This window comes from Hemibagrus wyckioides, linkage group LG16 (assembly GCF_019097595.1).
Source record: "Hemibagrus wyckioides isolate EC202008001 linkage group LG16, SWU_Hwy_1.0, whole genome shotgun sequence".
NCBI classification, from domain to species: Eukaryota; Metazoa; Chordata; class Actinopteri; order Siluriformes; family Bagridae; genus Hemibagrus; species Hemibagrus wyckioides.
Window position 1 is genome coordinate 10,225,425 of NC_080725.1, and position 23,430 is coordinate 10,248,854.

At 38.6% G+C, this 23,430-nt stretch overlaps 1 protein-coding gene across 21 annotated transcripts in view; it reads left to right on the plus strand.

Moving 5' to 3' along the window:
* LOC131366887 (calcium/calmodulin-dependent protein kinase type II subunit beta) overlaps nucleotides 1–22,677 on the plus strand; it is a 56,458-nt gene extending 33,781 nt beyond the window's left edge. For 4 of the 21 annotated variants that reach the window (XM_058411847.1, XM_058411856.1, XM_058411846.1 and 1 more), the window contains 9 exons: nucleotides 3,767–3,804; nucleotides 10,977–11,045; nucleotides 12,645–12,689; nucleotides 14,812–14,860; nucleotides 16,208–16,282; nucleotides 18,430–18,505; nucleotides 18,688–18,782; nucleotides 20,784–21,018; nucleotides 21,720–22,677. In XM_058411847.1, the coding sequence (XP_058267830.1) occupies nucleotides 3,767–3,804; nucleotides 10,977–11,045; nucleotides 12,645–12,689; nucleotides 14,812–14,860; nucleotides 16,208–16,282; nucleotides 18,430–18,505; nucleotides 18,688–18,782; nucleotides 20,784–21,016 (680 nt within the window). In that variant the 3' untranslated portion in view covers nucleotides 21,017–21,018; nucleotides 21,720–22,677. The remainder of the gene's footprint in view (nucleotides 1–3,766; nucleotides 3,805–10,976; nucleotides 11,046–12,644; nucleotides 12,690–14,811; nucleotides 14,861–16,207; nucleotides 16,283–18,429; nucleotides 18,506–18,687; nucleotides 18,783–20,783; nucleotides 21,019–21,719) is intronic. The other 17 variants (XM_058411853.1, XM_058411864.1, XM_058411852.1 and 14 more) reach the window with 7 other exon arrangements.
* The last annotated feature ends 753 nt before the right edge of the window (nucleotides 22,678–23,430 follow it).

A 23,430-nucleotide genomic window follows, 5' to 3' on the forward strand; every position in this document is an offset into this window, starting at 1 on the left:
GTCTCTCTCTGCCCTCATTCTCCACCCCCTCACTTTCTCTCTCCCTCTCTCTCTCTCTCTCTCTCTCTCTCTTTCTCTCTCTGGGTTCCTGTCACTTCTCTCCTGATAGGTCTCTTTTCCCTGCCAGTGCTCCTGTCCCTGGTTTGCTGAATGCTGCACGGGGCCGCATGCATGCGTTTGTGGTGCAGAAGAAGGTGGCTCAGATCATATTGCATGACCGAGAAGACTTTAATCTTTGCATTAAGGAGAGGGGGTTCAATGTCAGGGTAGTACTACATAATGCCACACGGTTTAAGATCACTTGTGTGCTTTAGACTCGGTTAAGTTTCCTTTACCTTTTTGTAAAGGTTAACTATCTATGCATGCCCTTTGTAGAAGGTTCTGTAACCATAGTTTTTATAAATGAGACCATGTGTGTGGATAAGATTATACATTTCCACATGCTCCAAGCTGGATATTAGTTACATTTATATTATTAAACATGTAAATCTACTCAAATTATAATCTGTACTCTGAGGTTCTAGTCATTATTTAATGACCGAAGTAAACAATAACTTCAATTTTGTTGATTAGCCTTAGATTGCACTTGATTGAACATATCCTTGCTGTTTTGTATTTTGCTCGTGCCCTGTGTAAAGCCATGTGTGTCTGTTTTATTCAATTCAATTTGCTGTAGCACCAAGGAATAGTTGTTCTCTCTCTCTTTTATTCTCAGCTCTGACTGCCTTTCTTTCCTCTTTAGCTTTTTGTTGACTTCTCTGTGTTACGCATTTTTGTCATTGTGTATATATTTGTGGGTTTATTCGGGCAAGATACTAAATTTATTACCTCCAGGTACCATTAAGGCATGACAGGAGGATCTGAGCTTGAAAGGACATGATTAGAAGAGGATTCTGGTGCTTTCCTAAAGGAATACCCACCAAAAAAGCTGTTTCAGCCTTTTTTGGTTAAAGTATTCCTTTAAGTAGCTTAGTGTAATCGTTGATTTAGTATCATTTGGATTCGTATTTCCGTGAGTTCACACTGTTTAGAATTCTTTCCCTAGTCCACGTGCATTTGAACCCCCTGCCCTCTTTCAACGACCAAAGGTCTTCCGAGCGAACCTTTTATTATCTCTCACTCTTAATCCATTCTCTTATAATCTCTTCCTTTCTGTCTTGCCTTCTGTGCCTCTAAAATCTGTGCCAAGGTAAGGAGTCTCTCTCTCTCTCTCTCTCTCTCTTCGTTCTTCTTTCTTTAACTCTTGTCCTCTCTCTGCTCTATTGCAATAAGAACGAGGCTTAGATACATAGGGAAAGGTTGCTTTCTCTTTACCCCACTGCAATGCCAGTGAAGAAATCATCCTCAGCTCATCAAGATCATTTCATTTAACGTTTTTTCAGCTACTATAATTAATAATTGCATCCATGCTTGTCTTTGTTCTGTTTGATTAGCAGGGATATGTTTTTTTATGAAGATTTTGTAAGACCACACTGTACAGCACCATCTATGCCATGCATTAACGTGTAACGTGTATCTGGATCTAATTATCTGGATAATCGAGTCATACTTTAGGTGCATTTCGGTCTGCTTTGTGATCGGATCTCATTTCTCCCACTCACTATGCAAATCTGCAGACGTGCAGGAAATCAACCAGCTGCCATTCAGATAGCTGAATTCAAAGGATAAAGGTGTAGGACCACAAGAGGTGATTTTCTTGTCTAGCCTTTTTCATGGGGATGATAGTGATAGTGATAGTAATAATTGTTAATGACCTATTCAAAAACAGAGCTTGTTGAGGCTAGTTGGCAGCAAATAAACCAAAAGAAAAGCAAGACCACTACTGTGGTAGCTCAGTGGTTAAGTTGTTAATGATCAGAAAGTTGCGACTTTGAACCCCGGTCCACCAAGCTGCTTGAGACATTCAGGAGACACTTTCTGAAGCGGGGATTGAACCTCGACCTGCGTGGTAGTCGTGATCATCCGCACAGTTTATCAGACCCACGAGTAGGATAAATTAAAAGCAAAACTAAAACAGAACACTGGACAAATACAACGTGGGTAACAAAACATAATGATAACATGGGAACCTGGAAACAATAGTGTCAGACTGAACAACAAACAAAAAACAATGACTGGCAGACAGATACAAAAGCGCCGGTATATATAGGACAACATTGGGGTAAATGGGCAACAGGTGACAGCGGTAAACTGGAACAATAGGAAGGGTGTGGCACAACACGTGGGGACTACACAAACAAAAAGCAGGCTATGGTGAATTGCCTGCCAGCACCCACTCTGGTGGTCTGGCAGGGAACTGTCCCAGTAGTTCTGGACTCTCCTGCTGTTGGGCCCCTCAAACCCTCAATTGCTCAGTTGTATAAAAAAATTTGCATCTGCCAAATGCCATAAATATAAATGTAATCATATGTCATTCATTACCAAAAAGCACATATATACAGTGGGGCACAACATCTGGTTTCTAAGCTGCTGAAAGATGAGCAGTGCTCTAAAGAGCCCAGAAAAGGTTGATTTATTGGTCTAAACCAAACAGTTTGAAGAAGTCTTAGACTATGGAGACAAGGAATCTGCTTTTAGTTAAATCAAACGATTTGTAGAATCAAAGCAAGCAGTCAAAACAAACAGAAAGTCCAGACTTTAATATGGTCATCACTGGACACGCATTTCACTTTAAAGACGTATTTTACCCTGCAGAAATCCACATCACCTTTTTCATATGAGCGCTCTTCCAAGTTCCAGTAACTCCAGCGAAACTTTACAGAGATCTTTCTAAAGCTCTTTTCTCTTGTAGTCACTCAGCCTGTAACAGTAGCCTGGGCATAACCATGCTTTCATGTTCTGCGAGGCCTGAGTGACTAAACATGGAGTAAAACACATCATAATCACACTCCATTTTAGGGTAGCCAATTTCCACTCTCCCTTGGCAGAACCTCATAGTTATAATCTCCCATATAAGACTCACCATTTTTCTTCAAAGGTTCCTTGATTAATTTTGATCTAGAAAGTAATAAAAAATTAATTGCTGGTGTTTCTGTGATTAAAAAAAAGAGAGCTGTAAGTCTGGAAATCATTTTAAGCTGTATTTCTGTTTGGAAGTGCCCAGTATGACATGTGGTAGCTTACAGAAGAAGGCCCTTTAAAAATTGAACATCAGGATACGTCTATCTGACATTTTTTGCTACACTGTTGTCTGTCTAGGCTGCTATATCTTTACACTTGCCAGAGATCCGGTTACAATACGAGGCAGACTACTGATCTGATCCTGTTCTCATCACAGTCTCCAATTAGTATACAATTCCTGATATATCCAGATACAGATTTTTAATGCCAGGTATAAATGGTGCCTATTTTATCCTCCTATTGTCCTCCCTGCATTCACACTGTGTGTGTATGTGTATGTGTGTCTGTGTGAGTGACTGAATGATCGAGTGTGTGCACATTCCTGCATGTGCACGATGCACGTCCCGCATTGTGCATGCCCCTGGTTCAGGGGGGAAATGCTCCCTTTCTGCTCATAACGTACCTGTAATAGGGATTTTTCGCCTTTCGGTATGTTGTAACCCTATCTCTCTACATACGTATGCCCTTGATTTGCTCCGCTTGCCCCACATAGCATTTTAAAAGCCGGTTAATCCTCTCTGAGGAGAGACATTGCCCAGCATTTTGGCCGTGAAAGCATTACATACATGCTCTGACTCTGGTTATGGTGACTACGACTCTCTGTTCTGCATACCCATGTTTTCCCTCCCTCTCTCTCCATCTACAGCAGCCAAGAGCCTGCTTAACAAGAAGGCTGATGTCAAGGTAAGGTCGATTTGCTTACTGCCGATACACATCTTTTTCTCTTTCTCTGCATCTTTATCACCAAGCATATTTTAGTCTAGTATCCCTTCCCTTCGCAACAGACAGAAGTGTACAGAAACTGTACAGAAGTGGCTTGGATAGTTTGGAGTCAGTTTGCTTGTCATGTTTTTGTCTGCAGTTTTTGTATGTTTTTTTTCTGTTTTGTTTTGTCTCGTCTTTGTGTCTGTCTGTGTCTGATTAGACGGGAGAATGCTCGGGCTAGGTTGGGGGCCACTTGTCAGGTCGATGAAGTCTCAGACCGTTTGATTCAAGTTGACCTTGTTTTTTGACCTCATTTTAGTTCTCACTCACGTCTCAGTAAAGTGTCAGTAAAGTGCACAGCTCTTCTGTCTACATAACTAGGAACTATTCATACACTCAAAAACATGATCAGATTTCAGACAACTTAAAAAGGAGTTTGGAAATGTAGTTTTATTAAATAGCACACTGTGTCAGTCACATTTTTCTGTTTAGAATATTTCTTTAATAGAAATATTTACCAGAAAATCAGTGTGCAAAACTAGCTAGCAGTGACGAACGAAATCATTTTACTAGTTTATCAGACAGTAATAAATATGGTCTTCTGTGTGCAACACGAATGTCCTCTGTAAATGTTACCATTATGTGGAAGGATTTAACCAAAAATATTCTATAGGCAAAGCCATAAGCCAGAAATATTCTTAAGGGCAACCCAGACGAACATTATTTTCAAGAGTGTATATCTAAATGGTAGTGTAAATCTAATGGTTTAAAATGGCTAGTGTGTTTTTTAAGAATAAAAATATGAGCAGATGTGACAGTATGATGCAGTGTGCGAGGCTTCATTTGGTCTGATGGCACCTAATCCCCCTTCAAGTGGTTCAGGCTTCCACATCAGCCATGCTACAGAATTAGAAATGAACCTCTTTGCTCCTCTCCATGAGTGATTGGATGGCGAATAATCTGTAAAATAATCCTCTCCAGTCGTGCATTCCTCACTCGGGCGCATTAATCATACCTTACATAATCTAGTAGCATGCTGATGATGAAATGCACATGGGGGGGAAATTGTGCTGTTAATTTTTTTTGGCCCTCCTGCCCCCTCTCATGGCTTATTTCTGTAATGTGCAGCAGCTCCAAATAGCTATAGATGTTCTGAACTCGGATGCCACAGAGATCTCACATTTTTGCAGATTTTTATACCCTGCTTCACACGTCGGCTTTGCTTCACCACTTTCTCTCTCTCTTTCTCACTCTCTCTGTCTTTACGTTTCTATCTTTTCATCTCTACCTTCCATCTACCTACAGTTCTCTCTCTCTCTTCCTGCTTCCCCTTTTCTCTATCTTCCTCTCTTTCTCTCTCTCTCTCTCTCTCTCTCACCCCTTTGGCTGCCTGATCGTAGTCGTATCTCATTCAGCTGAGCGTTCCGCCTACAGACCAACCGTGCTGTCTCGCCCTGCATTCTCATTTTTCTTTTCCTGCTTGCACTCTCTAACTCTCCATCCATCATCAGCACAGGCGTTTTAAACAGGGGGGCAAGAGGCAGAGCGAGAGGATGGCAGTTTCATACTTTATACATCCCTTCTTCATTGGTTATACAATTATAAACACATTAAAGGCATTGCATTTTCCGAAATCATTCAGGCAATATTAGTTTACAGTATAAAATGTTCAGATAGATCCAAAAACAATATAAGGCTTTGTCCAGACCAGTAAAAAGGTGGCATCCAAAATCATGGCTTATTTTCTGTATGGATTTTATATGCGTTTTCTTCTCGTGTCTCTGTGGACTTTCATTTCCGGTTAAAATATAAAAAATGGGGGAACATTTTTCCTTTAAACTGGATTCATCCTACACAACACTATTTAAACAAACAGACAAATAAACACACACTCCTAGAAATTACTTTATGTTTCTGTGCACCATTAGTTGACTGGAAATCGTGATTTTTTAAAAAAAAATACAGATTTAAAGTATTTAGCAGAGACCCCAATCTTGTCCTGAGCATGAAGCAAAAAAAAAAGCAATGTTTACAGTATGAATCCTGATGATACACAGCTGTGTGTGGGCGGGTTGGAGGGATGGCGTGATTTCTCTCTTTCTCTTGTCAATCACAGTGACACTAGCCAATCGCAGTTCTGTGAGCTCCGGAATGCGGAAGAGGGCAGATCTCTCCTCTGAGTGTGTTATGTTGCTCTGTGTTGGAGAAACCACATGTAATGAAAACCCTTTTCTGACAAGCTCCTACACATGCAGCTCTTAAAATAATTAACCCTGTTTCCAGCAGCCTCTGCCAGCATATGATCGTTGCCTGTTTTTCATCATACTCTGTAAAATTAGCATGAAAATGAAGAGAAATAATGAGAGACAAATGTCTTGTAGCTGTGCAATGAAAAGCAATATTTGTATCTTTTGAATTCTGTTCATGCCTGTTTATTCAGGATATATTTGCGGTTTAAGTTGTTTGATTTATTTACATCATAAAAATCAAATGGCAAATGCTGGAGCCTCACTTGGAAATATTTATTTCAGACACATCTCTAAGGGCCTAGGGATGTTTTTTTTAAAGAGGAGCTCCCTGCTTTCTTTAGCTGTACCTTGTCCACTTCACCTCCCTCATCTCCCATCATTCTACCTTTAGCATGCTGTAATCATTCTGCCTTCTTGCTCCAGCTTAGGCCGTCGATCACCTTGTGAGATTTGAAGTGCGAGCACCGCCGTGTAACGATAGGCAGCAGAGGGTGCGGCCACCATGGCGTGAAATGCAGCTCCTGCTCCAGGAATAGCTGGTGGTCTGAACCCTGCGAGCTGAGAGACGGAAATAGACACCTCCGCTGAGCCTCACTCATTGCTTAGTAACCGGCTCACCGCACTTCTTCATTCTGACATTTTGGGATTTCTTGCTTTTACTTCGGATTGCTACTGCATTCCTACTTATATGGCTTTGCCTTTTTCATGAAGGGTTTGGAAATTAATATTAATATAAATGTTGCATTGTAATTGCATTGCCTGAGACATGGAAAAGGTTAAGAGTAGATTGCCTTCATACCTCATACATGAAACATTATTTCGTAGTCAGGATATTGTCAAGTAATTGCACTTTATTACAATATTTAACCAGTTAGTAATTTTATTAGTCATTCATATACTTTTTATTTTTGCTTCTTATAATTTACTTGAATATTACTGAAATGATTAATTAGTTACATTTACAAGAAAAACATGACGGCTTTCTCATACTACACAAAGTAGTTAGTGCTATAGATATCCCTGTGCATCAAAATCAGGATAAACAACCACCAAGCTACAGGGTTGAACTTCATGTGCAGCCCATAAACCGATTCTATATACCGGAAAAAGTAAAGAGTCATACACAAGGAGGATTCACATTTACCTCTCTGGAAGACTTTGGGGGAAGAAATACATGCTGAGAAGATTTGCTAACCTTATCTGGCTATATTTATCCAAGTTAGCCTGATTGCTTTGCTAATGTCAAGTCAGACTAGCCGCAAATCTAGTAGCTAAAAAACTGGCTAGGCTGCAAGTCAGTTCAGCAAATTTACCGTTACTGACCCCCAACTGAGAAACTCAGAGAAAGTCCTGCTCGTAAATACAACTTTGTGGTGACTTAATAATGCTTCTAAATAGTAGCACAGTAGTCAGAGTTTTCCTCTAGAAAAAGAGTTGATTATGGTGTGTAGACTTTAAGGTGGATGATGGCAGGGGCAGAAATAAGATATATGCTAATGTGAAAAGCAACAGCTTACGCTAAGTGCATGCACTAACTTAACGAAGCTTGGATTCATAGTGATGGAAAATAACAGTACAGCTTTGCTTGCATTGATCCCAAATATTGCCTTTTTTATATAGTTTTCTAGTCACCTAGTGCTTCTCCTTGTGTTCTTCATCTTTTTATTGTCCAAGTCATGAGCATTAATCCATCCACATTATTCATGTTCACACTCGTCTCGTTCTCTCCCCACTCCGTGTACATCCTGCCACGCCATTACCCCCTCAATCACACCAGAAAAGGAAATCCAGCTCCACCGTTCAGTACATGGTGAGGATCTTATTTAATCCTTTTCATTTTTTTAGATCATTCCTGTTAGCTCTTTATTCTACAGTTTTCTGTCCTGTTTTCAAATCCTGTACATTTTTAGTTATTAATTTTGCAGGACCATTAGTAAGTGTTGGATTTAGATATTATTTTGATTGTCGTTAGTTTGTGGGATTTTTGGTGGTAAGTTGAATACACCAAAGGGTAGTAACTTATTACTAAATCAAGACTGAATCTGGATTTAAAAAGAAGCCTAGGGTCAGCCTAGAAGTTTGTTAGCTGTTTTTTATCATAGCTAAAGCCTCATAAACGTTCACACAGTGACTGTTTCATTTCTAATGACAGTAAATGAAACTGATGTAGTGTTAGTGAAACTGTCCCAAATGACCATTATGTTTTATTTGTATACGTCCGCAAGAGACTTTGCCTAAGTGGACATTTAGTACAAGGTCAGCTCTCTTCATGAGTCATAACCATATGCCTGTAACTATAATGACAGCCTGGAGAGAAATAATAAAATGTCTTCTTCGCTGCATATGAGCTCTTCAAAATAGGATTAATCCTTCATATCGCGTCTGGGTTCTTTATATGGACCAGTTTCTTTTTTTCTTCACACATACCTGCATTTCTTACACCTTTTTTTGAGAAGTATCTGTCAAGCATACAGCAACACGTACATTTTTACTGCCATGGTTAAGGGGCTTATGTAAAAAAGGAAATGCTGATGATGTAAAATAAAGTTTAAAACATTACAGTTAATAACATTTTAACGCAGCTGGTTAAAAGGGAGAAAAACAAGAGAATAAAGATGTAATGTATTTGAGTGCTCGTCTTTAAGGCTATCGATGGTTACATCTGTGTGCCGTAAAACCATAAAGCTATTATTAAAATGATCGTAATCGCAGTCCCAGAATTATGGGATAGAATATATGGACTGAAATGATAAACCTAAGCCTTGTCTTGTAATAAATTATGGCATTTTTCTTAAACTATAATGTCATTACTCATTCTACATTGCGACTTTTGTTTTTCTTGTATTTCTTTTTTCCTGAAATGTTATGGCTTATTTCCTAAAACATTTTTTCTGAAAAATAATCATTTTATTCTTGAAATATTAACCTTTTTTCTTTTAAATTCTGATTTTATTTTCAAAACTTATTCTTCAAATCTTGTTTTTGTGTTTGTGTGTTTTTTTAAACAGCCCCAAAAGGCCAATATAGAAGTTCCATTGTTTGTTTATTTATTTATTTATTTTTTATATTTTGTGTATTATACTGGAACTACATATACAAACACAAACATTTTCTTCATACAATGAATGAGGTGCTATGAAGTATGTGTGTTTGTGTGTGTGTGCCAGAATTGTCACTGTGTTCACGTGTGTATCAGTTTTCAGATCCGTGTGTTTCTTTTGACGTCAAGCTGTTGAATGTTTTGCTTTTTTGCTTGTGTGCTTTTATCTTTAACCAGCTGTCTGTGTGGCTTAAACAAAGATTTTTCAATTCAATTCAGACGTTAGAAAACATATAGTCCTATAACCCCAAACATCTCTACATAGTGGAGTACTCCCTTTCTGGACAGATTTCATTAGATTACTTCAGATTATCAGATTACTGCATATTCTATATATTCATGTGGCCAAAAGGAAATAATTCTCTTTAACAATGTTTATATAAATTGATAGAATTGATGTAGTCATGTGACAACTTTTATATGATCATATAACAATGATTTAGATATTGTTACATTAGAAATGATAGTAGAATTGGGTCCTAAAATAATTCATGTAAAGCTAGCCTTTGTCTCAGTAGGGATGCATCGATACTCATACTGTTATTGATCTTACAGGTACTACACTGTTTTTCTAAATACAAATGCCAAAAAAAATGTATCTGTATCTTTGATAGTGAGTGTGAGGGCGGAGCTTGCAGAGCAGTTATCAGCGAGAACGTTAAAAATAGGTGTTGTGAATTGTGGACACACAAAGACATCCAAAGCAACTGTAATGTTTGAGGTGTGAGAAGTTTCTGCAAGCACTGAGCACTGATGTGTATATATATATATATATATATATATATATATATATATATATATATATATATATATATATATATATATATATATACCAGTGGCGGGCCATGCATTTCACACCTAGGCCTTCTCTGGCCTTCACCAAATCGATTTCTTCTCCTCTGTCAACCATTGTGAGTTAAAATATATATATTTTATTTAGTTTGTGAGGTTCGCTGCCTCTGACTACTCCATTTATCCAATCAAAGCACGGGAAATTGCTGACGTAATCCTATGCCTGCTAGATGGCCCCAGTGATGCTAACTCGAAATCTGATTGGTTAATGTAACAATTACATTGCCACTTATTTTAAGCTACGGGCGCCTGCACTATTGATTCTGAAGGCCTTAAGGCAGATTTCTTTCACCCTGACAACACATGATGTCAGCCACTGGCTGAAATATGATTGGATAAATACTCTTATCATAAATATACACTACTGGAAGCAGTGAATAGACTATCAGGAATAATTTAATACACATTCATGGAAAAATATATAAAATATACTAAAATGCAAGTCAGTCACCACTGATATATATATATATATATATATATATATATAAATATATTCACACACAAACAATTTCCCCTCTCCTCTCCCCTTCACTCTCCAGTGTTAACATTTTGCTTTCGAAGTCAATCTACAGTTCACAGATCAAGCTCCCCTGTACTGCTCTGCTGAAACATGCTCTGTTAAAGCGCCTAAAAGCAGGAACATAAAACTAAGAGCTTAGTTATATGTTATGTATATAGCTAAAGTAGTATTCAGTATTTTTGTATGTATGAATACCCAAAAAATTTTACTCGGTCTCCACTGGGGTGATGCGTACCTAGTGTGAGCTGTATATGCTTTATTACAAAGTGATAATCAGCTTGTGTTTTCCAGGATATATATATTCTATATAGTAAGCATGGGGTAGTCCCAAGTCTGTTTTTCTCTCTCTCTCTGTCTCTCTCTCTCTCTCTCTCTCTCTCTCTGTGTTTATCAGCCCCTTTTTAATAACACTGTTGTGTTTTCTGCACAGCCGCAGTCAAACAGCACGAAAAACAGCATAGTCACCAGTCCCAAAGGGAACATCCCCTCTCCTGCTCTGGTATTTACCTCCTTATTTCTCTCTTTTCCTTTCACAATCCCTCTGTTCTTTTTTTTTGTATATTTTCCTGCATCCATGTCTTTCCCTCCGGTCTCTCCTTGTTCTGTCCATGCCCTTATTTCTCTGTTTCCCTAGCAGCACAGTATATCTAAATGTCTATCTACTTTTCATCCTCAGACCATTTTCTAATGTTTCTTGAATGTTTTGATATGAACATGATATTGAACATCAGGTTTTTGGGGGTTTTTTTGAGGGGGGGGTGGTTTAGGTGCATGAAGGAACATTTTTGTGTTGGGTTTTTAAATATTAACCCCCTTATCTTCTTTATCTCTATATTGTATAATTCATATGTTTATGTATTCGTGACGTTCTGCATCTTTTATTGGATCTCAATATTGATGTTCTTGTGCGTTGGTGTGCCTAATAAAGTCCTGCATGTGAACTTGATTTTTAATATAGCAACTCTAAATCTTCTAACAGAGCAAGCTGAATAATCAGTAGATATCTGGATTTGTAAGTGAAAAGGTTTAGATTTTTTTTTTAAATTTCAGGAATAATATCCTCATGCTAGTTGTGCACAAATAGGAAAATTATCAACGATCTGTAACAAAGCCCTGAAATGTTTTATTCCTCTTTTACATTTTTAGTTGTTAAAGAACAAGATGTCATACATTTATCTGTTTATGTTTAATCTATGTAATCTTCTGAAACGTTCACAAAATAAGTTATCTCTTATTTTATTGCAGCTGTAAACACCCAGTCCCTCACCAGACTATTTGTTCATGGGTAATTGTTAAAAAAAAATGCAGCTTGTTACAGTTAAGTCCTGAAGACTTTAACATGGTGGAAAACCTTTGAGTGTAAGAAACAATAATAACAACACATAAACATCTGCTTAGACAACGCATGTTGAATAACACATTGTTTTTATAAGTTCACTATGTTTTCCATGTGAAGTTACTTTTATTACAGAAATGCTAACATCTGTGACTTCAGCAGTGCTGTGCTATAAAATACAATGGTTTGCCTTTTTACCGCTCCATAGAACCGCAAATCCCTAAATTATGGGCAGCTTGCGTCTTTCACAGATGAGAATGCGAAGCTCAAACTCGTTCAGTTTCTAGAATCAGTGCATTAGAATAAAATATATATAGTAAATGAACAGCTTATTTCTGTTCTGGGGATTTGGTGGCTTTATGGATATTCGGATATTTATGGACACGTTTTCCGAGCCCCTGTTCATCATGTTCAGCACATTCTATCTAGTCATTTTCCACTCACGCATGTGCTTATAGAATTTTTTTTAGCTGACTAGCTTTAGTTCTTCTGCATTATCTCGCTTCTATTACAAACCAGAGCATCAGGTCCAGTCTATAACCTCCACTCATTAACTTTAAGTTCTCTCACACTAACTCTGATTGCTCTTCTATTCCACTCTGCATTTCCTCACTGGTTAATCTCTGCTAACACCTACTATTTTTGCTCTCTCCATTTCTCATCTACACTTGTTTTTTTGTTTTTTTTCTCCTATTCCTTTTTCTCTCTGTCACTCTTGCTCTTGCCATCCTTTGCCTTTTCCTTCTCACTCTCTCTCTATAGGAGGCTCAGACCACTGTTATCCATAACCCAGTGGATGGGATCAAGGTACATCCTTCCCCACGCCCTTTCCCTCCGTATTTATTTTTTTATTTTTTTAAATCTTCTCAATTGCATTATCATTTTTGTCATTACTTTTGTCTGTTGTTTATTCTTTTAAGTTTTATTAACAGATATAAATATATTGTAAGTTATCATTTAAAACTATAGGTGCAAGGCAGTCATTATTTATTTATTTATTTATTTATTTATTTAAATTCATTGTTTCATTGGAAATATGAATAATATGCATACAAAATTACCATAATATATTTGGTGTCTGCTTATTTAGGCAAATAAAATTAACATATTGCTTTAGTTAGTGTGTCCCTGTGTACATGGCATGTCTAAATTATCACAAACCCAGTGAACTAGTTTGGTTATCAGGCTTGAACTGGTCACTAGATGTTTTCTTTGTTATATTTAGTGCCATTTGTGCTTGGGCTTGTCTCATTTTTTTTTTTTTACTGGTAAACATAACGTAATCACTGACGCACAACTGAGGCCAAGATCATTTTGAAGCCAAAAGTATGTTCTGATGTTATACAATCTTGATCAAGTCTTGACTTAGACTTCACAATGGCGGTCTTGACTACAAGCTGATCAAAAAAATATATTCTCCCTAAAAATACATTTAAAAAAACAATTTCATATAATCAGAATCACCTTTTTCCTTACCGCTGTTCAGCTTCAGTCCTTGCAAGCTTCGGCCTTAAAGTTAACCTTGTACATTAGAGAAATCTTTCCTCTAATAAACCTTTTTTATACTTCCCATGCTGTTTTATAAAGTCTGTTATGTACAAATGTCGTGATGATTAAGGCATTATGATAAACTGCTAGCTACATTTGTATGTAGAGTATCTGAAATGGACTTTATTGGTATTATATAGTTGCAGAGCTAATTTAAGGGGATCACATCAATTTGGAAGGGAATACTTATGCAACTGCAAAAAAAAACCCTTTAGATATTTTTGTAAGTAATTTTGCAAACTACATTAATAATAATAATAATAATAATAATAATTTTATTATTATTATTATGCCTACTTTGATTTTACAGGCTATTTTGTGTTGATTTATGACATCAGTAAATGAACCAGGGTGTAAATCTAAAAAATGAGTAAAAGGTCAAAGGAGGGTAAATATTTCTGTAAGCCACTGTGCAAAGCAGGCAGCAGACAGCAAATACATTGTGGCTGATTAGGTTTTTTGGTAAAACTTTTTCTTCTAACTCATGTTAATAAGCAGGGTTTACAACACATTAACGTTTTTTTTTCTATTATTATTTATTAAAACTGTCCTCCTTCCATCTGTTTGCCTTTGATTTGCCAAATGTTTCAACTCGCCACCTATTTCTTTATTAGCTCTCAAATCCATTGCAGTATCTGAAGCTAAATAACCAGCGTATTTACTTTGTGTCATTCTCTCTGGACTCCAACCATATGAGTTTTTACTTTTGGAGTGTTTCTGTTCTTCTGCGCTCGGGCTCGCCTGCCTCAGCCTGATAGCCAGTGTGCGTGTGTGTGTGTGTCTGTTTTGTCCAGCCTCCATTGCTGTATGTGCATTAAGCAGATAACCAACACACAGGAAGTTTCAGATAATGATATGCTTGGGGTTGGGGATACTCAAAAGCATCATTATTCCGAAAGTGTCAAAGATTAATGCGAGCTATTAACAAGTGCATGGTTTGTGTGTGTGTGTGTGTGTGAGAGAGAGAGAGGGTAGGTGCATTGAGGTGGGGTGGTGTAAAGGAAAATAAACAGCTGTGTGTTCTCTGCTGCCATCTGGGGAAAGTGTTTCAGAACAGCGAGTTTATTTAAAGCCTCGCCAGATGGCCAGCTAGAGAATAAGCTTTCAAATGTAGCGTGATCTTATTTAGATTTGGGATAACTGTCATAACTGTCTTCACTTGATAAAGCAATACGTCCATCGCCGAATTCCAGCTGTTACCTCATGCGTTCACTCAGAGTCGACCGTATCCAGTGCCATTTGTGATGATGATGGTCCTCATTTATTTGTACAGCAGCATCACTTGTGCTAAATGGGTTGTCATGTGCCTTGAGCTGTGTGTGTGTGTGTGTTTGTTTCTGAATGAGCAGATGGTAATCAGTGATGTGTGTCTGTCCGGTAGGAGTCCTCAGACAGCAGCAACACCACAATCGAGGATGAGGATGTTAAAGGTAGGGCTTCATCTTCTCACACAAACACCAAACTTTGTCATTTCAGCAGCTTTCTCCACTTTCTGCTGTTTAGCAGTGGGCGGAGTGAAGGGCTGTTGGGGGTGTGTCTATAACATGACTGACAGGCGGGATATAAACTGTGTTCTTTTTTTCTTCACTCACTTTATATCAAAAATTATTTCCATATGACTTTCATGATATTTGTAATAGTAAGAACAGTAAAAATATTGGAGTGGACCTTTAAATTAGAAGTTAGCTAGCTAATTCACAAAAAAAAAACATTTTGCTTAGATACATTTGATTTCCTCTTACATCTTTTCCTTTCTAATCTTCTTTAATGGACCTAATTATAGGAAGCACAAATGACACTACATGAAATTAGATCACACTGCAGGACATACAGAGCTTCAGTGGACTGTCTGTAGAACAGATTCCCCATTTAAAACGTGCTTATATTAACCTATTTAATGTCAGTAGCCTTTATATTACAGAACATTACAGTTTTGGATGTTTTGTCTACCAAAGTGTGAAAAGAAGCCTATACTCTATTGGCTTTTGAACCAGTTTTAATAGAGAATGCTAAACCTCTGTCTTGCTCTCCAGGGAGGGACAGTCAGGAACACCACACGGTCACCTTGAATGTAATACTTTTAATTGAGGCTGTGCGTGAAAGCAGCGTAGGAGCAGGCATATATGTTCTTTAATCTGCAGACGTAAGTGCGTTCATCACGAACAGATGTGTCCTGACTAATCATTAGATATGAATATGATGTGGAATGTTCACCAGGACTTCTGATTAAGACAGGACTGGGATCCTACAAAAAGAAATCATGCTTTCATGTTTCATTGTATTTTAACCGTCAGATACGAAGCCCACGGGACAAAGAAAGACATTTTTTTATTAATATGTATGCAATACATTTACAGCTTTAACTCGTTCATTCTTAGTAACTGCCTGGTCAGGGTCATTCTGGTATAAATTAGGCTAAGCGTGGCATCTGTTTTGGGAAACAGAACCATCGAAATTTCTATATTTCAGGTATGAACTTGAATGATGTACATGAGGTTGAGGGGCTTCTTGCATAGGCCACACCCATTTTGGGTTTAAACCCGGATACTGATATTCAAGTATGCATGTGTTTAGCGTGTTAGAATGGGGTTCTTTATGTAGACCAGCATTTCTGTGGCTTGACTCGTGTGACCTCAGCACTAGACTTCTGTCATTTTTTTGTTCAAATGTCTGAACCCCATCTCCATCCCCCATTAGACTGTACTCTAGGGTCGTTTTTTTTATCAGTGCTGTCTTTTTTTCTGTCTCTCCCCACTTTATTCCCTGCCACTCAATAGGAAAAAGGGTAGACAGCAGCTCACTTAAGGCTGTCTCAGAGCGCAGCCGGTCGTCTCCAGGCTCTGCTGTCTTCTGTAAGTTCCAGTGCATTTCCACCAGTCAGCTCTGTTTGGCTTGGTGTGTAGACATCCTGCTCCTACAGTCACTTTTTTGGATTGGGAAAAGTAACAAGACCTTTCTGAACTTCAGAAATAGTGTATTTTTGGACGCTTTAGTCATGTCACCCTACTCTAAAATGTCACTGGATCAGATTTGCTGTGATGGATCTAGGTAATCTTAGGCAGCTTAGCATGTAATAACACTTTAGCTTGAGCGGTATCAGGCTGCTGAATACTTTAATGAGGGCTAGATTAGAGTTTTCCACTGAGTCATAACGTTGGAGGAACACTTGTGCTATATTCAACGCCTGCCAGCAGGCCAGAAGGTTAGCTTGTTAATCAGCCACATTGAGAGCTCTTGCATTTTACTTGTCATTTTCCAGCTCACTTTCCCTATGATGGTATAACTGTGCTTGTACTGCATGAGTTTTGGCCCTTTTACCTGCATGAGGATCCCTTGGCCAGCATGTGATGAAAGCATCTCTGCTGTCCTTTTCCCTCCGGCCTGGACATGTTTTTTCCTCATCCCTGACTCACTCCCTCCATGGCCACACCTTGGGCTGTGTGTTCAGAGCCTCCAGACCTGCAGCCTTGCCCAGCAATGGAACCCTGTCTTGACCCACCCCTTTTACCCCCTCACCGTAGATCCCACACATTTAGCTCACCACTACTCACTAGCTAGGTTCAGACTTAAGTTTCTGCACATGCTCAGTGAATTAGCCTTCAACCTGTTTGATTTTTTTCTTTGTTTAATCCCACAAGAGCAACTTACATTTCAGGTAGGATACAAGTGAGCGATTAAGGGACTTGCTTAAGGACATTTGTGGCATTTTGGCTGAGCTGGGATTTGAACGCACACCCTTGTTTAAGTCCTGAGCTAATCCTTTCTCCATTCATTTCTCTCTTTTTTTCTTGGTTGTCCTGTATGCGTTCAAATCCACATATCCATCCACTTCAGTGTTTTGGGGCTGCCTTATTTTCCTTTCTGAAAATTCTATTCTCAAGTTTCCCCAGTCCTTCTCCTCTCTGTCTTATTTTTTCAGTGCATTTTCAGTGATCGTTCAAAGTGGTGGACTCTCTTACATAAGACCACGGTTCCTTCTTAAATGTCTAGAGTGGTATTTCCATAGCGGGAAGCGGTTAAACACGCTATTTATCCCTGCTGCAGGGTTAAATGCAGGGAGTGTATTTGGTCTCGGTTACCTTTGGTTTTTGACAGTGATGAAGTAGAGTTTAAAGCATACAGCCTTGGCCTTTTGTGCCAGGTAGAGATGAAGAAAGAGGAAGATCTGTCAAGAAACCCGGTCACTAAGCTCTCTGTTGCGGAACAGGAAATTACAAAAGGAGGGAGGGAGATAGAGAGAGGGAAGGAGGACTAAAGGCCTAAGCTTCATCTAAGAAGCAAGAGACAGGAATAGCACGCTGAGCTGATGCAGCTTCATACTCTTAGAAAGGGAACTCAAAACCTAAAACAACAGAGAGAGAAAATAAACTGTGTTCATATTATAGTACATGGTTTGTGGATTGGATTTTAATTTCTATAGTCACACATTGACTTTTTAGGCTTAATGTGTAAATACTGAAGGAATGTAGCATGAAGGGAGGAAGGAATGAGCCAAGGAATGAAAGCCTGGTTCAAGTGTTTTGCATGAGATGCAGTCAGGTGAGTCTACAAGTCTACTGTTTACTATTTCTGATCTGTGGCTGTTCACTGGAAGGATTGCAACAACCATGTTATGACCGAGTTTTATACAAGTAGGAAATGAATTGGTTGGTGAGTGAATAATCTTGAAAATAGAGCTTCATTATATTCTATTTTATTGCCCTATTATAATAAAGCTTGTATATTTTTAAAAATAGTTTATGTGCAAATGTTCCTCTGCCAGAAATATTATAAAACTATTATGGGGAAAAGCCATAGATACTGTAACATAGGCCAAAGCTTTTTTGAGCCTATTAAGCATGTAGTAAGTGATCCTGATGTTCCTTCTGTTTTTTGTTTGTTTTTTTTTTGTTTGTTTTTTTTGGGGGGGGGGGGTTGTGTAAGAAAGCTTAAAACGTTAGATGTTGTAATATTTGTACAATGTCACCATGAGTGCTGTGTTTTTGTCTTCCCCGTCCAGCACGCAAACAGGAGATCATTAAGATCACAGAGCAGCTAATTGAGGCTGTGAACAATGGGGACTTCGAGGCCTACGCGTGAGTCACTGCCTTCTAGTGTGCTATAATTAGCCTGCAATATTATATACAACTTATTGAAAGTGTGTTCTGATCTCAGACCTGATCATGGAATGCTGAGTCATACCGTGACTATGTGCAGAAATAACTATCGGCACTGGTCCGCTGGAAACTATCCTATAATCGCTGCATTTTTATAACAGGAAGATCTGCGACCCTGGACTGACTTCGTTTGAACCTGAGGCTTTGGGTAACCTAGTAGAGGGCATGGACTTCCATCGATTCTACTTTGAGAACTGTAAGTCAGAGTTTTTGTTATTTATGCATCATTACATTGAATAGAATTTAGCAGAGTCCAGGAAAGCACTACTCCAAACCAGCTCTCACATTTTCTCACTAGTGTAAAAGTGTCAGTACACTAACAAGAACATCATTATCTGCTGTGTCACTTCAAGCCGCAGATATCTTTGAGCATTTTTGGGATTACTATCTAAATTTATATATATTACAGACAATCATAAACTATGCAATACTAATACAATTCATACATTTTCTAAATAAGGCTGCACCAGTTTTCATTCACTTATTATGTGATTAAAAAATGGTAAGATATACTGGATATTACTTATTAAGTACCCATGTGAGGTTTTTAAATACTGCACCTGAAATCCCTGTTCCAAAAACATGGGCTTTCATATTGAGATGTTTTCCCTTTCACTCTTCTGAGAGGCCTTTCCACTAGATTTTGGAACATGGCTGTGGGATTTGGTTCCATTTAGCCAGCAAGAGTTAGGCATCCTGAGTGCACATCCATCATTTCATTTCGTATCTAAAGTGGTATGTGAGGTTGAGGTCAAAGCTCCCTGCAGGCCACTTCTGATCTTCCACATCAGCACTGGCAAATCAGGTCTTTATAGATCTCACTTTTTGCACAGCCGTATTGTACGTTAGTAACAGTGAAGGGAAATCGTAATGCTGCAGCATTCAGAAAGATCCTAGACAATTCTTGGCTTCCAAATTTGTTTGGAGAATGTCAGAATGTGGGTGTCATGGTCAAGCATCCACAAATTTTGCGCCATATAATGTTCTCTTTTGTTCAGATCAGTGTGCAAAGTATGAAATCAAATTCATGAGCTAGATAAGACACAAAGGTTAGATTGTACAAGTGAGGATCAGTCATTGATCCTGTAGGTACAACAAGAATCAGGTTCTATTTCAACTCCTTGTTCCCTAATGGAAACAAAAGTGTGTTGATTCACAGTGTCAAAGGCATGCAGGAAATCATGGAGGATGAGGACAGAAGACATACAGCATTAAATAACCTTTCAGGGAGAATGCAGCAGATTGAATCCTGAGTGTGGGTTTGTTCCACCACGGCTAGAAGACATGGATGTATTAATATCAGTGACCTTCTGGGGAGGAGAGAGGTTAAGCAAGGGAGAGAAAGAGACATGTGCTCATCTTATAATGAATGTCTTGATGTTAGTAACAGAAGATTAAAAGGAAGTAAGCAGTGCCTGATGCGTATCAGAATGTCAAGTTGGAATTGTCGATCTGTCGTTTTGGAGAATGTCAGACAGCTGGCAGATGGAAGGCATCACTTGAGAAGGCAGAGTGTGTTCAGGGAAGTAGGTAGAAGCAGCTGTGCCAGCAGGCAATCTGAAAAAGGTATAGTTAGGATGGAGATAAATTTTCTTCTAATTGTCAGAGTAGAAATGTAACTGGTTAACAGCATGCAAGTAATAAAAACTCAGCAGAGTAGATGTTTATTAGGACGTTACTTAACACCTTGAATGCCCCCTCTGGAGCCATAACAGTGACAAAAACGGGGTTTGAACACTGTTGTGGAAGTTGCTTGACTATGGGGAGCTGTCGCAAGAGTCTTTCATCCATGGCAGTACAATCCCCCCTCCCGAACTCCTGCACATGCCCATGAGAGCCTTGCTCAATAACATGTTGTGTTTACTGTTCAGTTCAGTCATTTCTTTTGAAAGCTGCTTGCTGTGTCCTTGTTACAGGCCTTGTGAAGTAGTCTGAGGTACATGAGAGAACTTTTACAGAAGTGCTGAGTTTTACACAAAGACAAATATAAAGCAAAACGATTCTAGTAATACATCAGCATTATACCAGTAAAAAAACCTGGGATCTATTTATAGTTAAGGGTTCCTGCGTTCAACATTGGGACCTTTTCTGATTGTGAAACCTTCTGTTCTTCATAAAACTTTTACTAGATTTCCCTGTTGCATTATAAAATGTACTATGAATATTTATGATGGCATGATGTTCTCTTCTGTTCCAGTGCTGTCTAAGAACAGTAAGCCCATCCACACCACTATCCTGAACCCTCATGTGCACCTGATTGGTGAGGATGCCGCTTGCATCGCCTACATCCGCCTTACTCAATTTGTGGATGGCCAGGGCCGGCCGCGCAGCAGCCAGTCAGAGGAGACTCGTGTGTGGCATCGCCGCGACTCCAAATGGCAGAATGTGCACTTCCACTGCTCGGGCGCTCCTGCTGCCCCACTCCAGTGAAGGTAACACACTCCAGTGAAGTTATCATATAGCTTATGCAGTGCCCTGCTCTTTGCCGATGTGTGCTCAGTGCATAAAGTGTAAGGGTGTGACACTGTGATAAGGAGAACTTAAATAGCAATGCTGATGATATGCTTCATTGATGAAGCTCGGAAAAATAAAATATATAACCAATAAAACAGTTTGCTAACTTTTCTAGTGACAAATTGTGCTTGTGACCATTTAAAGCTACATTTAATGTGGAAACTGTTGTTTCCTAACCAGACTCCTTTTTTGTCTCTCTTGAAGTTTCTAAGACAAAAAACATTAGTTTGTTGTTATAAGAAACCAGAAAAGACCTCAAGACTTTTGTCTGACCTGAAAATTTACTGTTACAAAGCCTTGACAACAGAAACGTCCATAAAAATTAAATAAAAGTCTCCTCAGCTTATTACAGAAATAAAATGACCAAATCAGCATTTAGACTTTAGATAGAATATGAATATTTTCAAATGAGTGTGTTAATATAAACCTGCAATTTTAATTACAGCTGAAACAACTGATAGAAAAACAAAATCCGATCGAAAGCATTTTAAATTCATGGCCTACATTGTAATAATCAAATTAAGGCACAAAGCAATCCTTTCTTCTTCATTTATCCATTTCCCTTACTTTTCATCTTTAATAACATGCTTTGGCTCTGACATTCGGGTGTGTGTTGTAGAGTGGGACGGCAGCGGGACGTGGTTTGAAACTTGGGGAGAAGAATGAGAGGGAGGATCAGCGGGGGACGGCAGGAAAGTCCAGCATTGGAGAGCTCGAGCTTTCAGCCTTCCAGTTCTGGTCACAGCCGTCCACGTCTGCATGCAAAACCTATCCCTGTGTCTCCACCTACTGGACTGCTCTACCACAGTTCCACACATCCTGCCACACCTCCCCTTTACCCTAAACCTTCAAAACATGACACAACATAGGCACCTGGGGTACACACACACTTACACACATAACCACTTAGGACAAGATTCAAGTTACTGACACAGCCATCAGTCCAGGAGAGTGAGCACAGACTCTAGGTTCAGTGTTATAGCCTGTGCGATGCCTTTTTATCCCCACAACCCCCTTCTCCCTGCCTCACTCTCGTCTCCATTGGCCTTATGACCTGTGTGCCCAGGCACTCCTCACTATAATAGATCACGTGTTCATGAAGTACTATATCAGCATTATTATTATTATTATTATTATTATTATTAATAATATTATTATTATTCTGATTGTTGTAATGGCTACTACTTTTTATTATTACTACTTCTATCATTTTAAGTATCGATGTTGTTCTATCGTTTATTTAGTTGCAAAAAAAAAGTATAAATATTGATGTAAATCGATTTGAAACGGTTAATCCTGAGAGCAAGGATTCTTTGTTTTATCTAGTGCCGGTTTTATTTGTTGATTTCAAGTCAAATGAAGTTTACTTCGGCAGCATGGCGCTGGCATGAATGCGTGACTACTCATTACAGTATACATTACACGAGAGGACGACACAGTTCAAACAGATGCTGAACATCTGTTTCACGTCCCAGCAGCTCGGTGACTATCGTCTGTGGTCACATTGTACGTCTTAACTGATATCCCTGCGTTTTTATTGAGTCTGCTGAGACAAGCTATATATACAAATATATAAACACCCCCCCCCCCCTTTAGAACTGTTTATAAGAAATTAGGGTCGTGATTGAGGAGAACCTTACTGCACTGTTAGAGTAATTGATGACCGGAAGTAAGTTAATGAGTGGTTATATTTCCTGCCTAAAGAGTATGGGACAATCCTAGAGGATTTATAGATAGAGTTATTAAGGCACATTATGGATTTAGATCATCAGGTTAGCAGTTAAGATAAAAAGAGAGTATATGAAATATTTCTAGACATCTAGTCATTCAGTTCAGCAATTTTGTTTTATTTGTCTATATACAGGGTATTAGCATTGTTTTTGCTTTTTTTTTTTTTTTCATCAGTCTTTTTAGAAAAGTGTGTGATGGGGCCATATTTCATGGGTTCCTCATTGATATGAAGATGAACAGTCTTCTTTTTGACCTCTTGAATGTGAACCTAGTTTCTGAAAAACGAACAGGAAGCTTAAGCGCTTTCGCTATATACATGAGCTCCAGTATGTAGAGGAAAGAATCATTGTTTTCCTGTAGATTATGAAAAGAACAGGGAAAAGCCACTGCATGGGTATCAGGGATACACAAGTGCGTGTGTATGTGTGCGCGTGTGTGTATGCATGAGACTGATTTTTTAAAATACTGTTAAGTTTAAATAGCATTTTTTTTAAAGCTATCTCCCTGTCTGAGGAGCATTTCATTTTCAAGCTGTTAAGGAAATTCACTGGAAGACTGCTGATTTTTTTTTTTTTCCACTTTTATTCCTATACATTTTG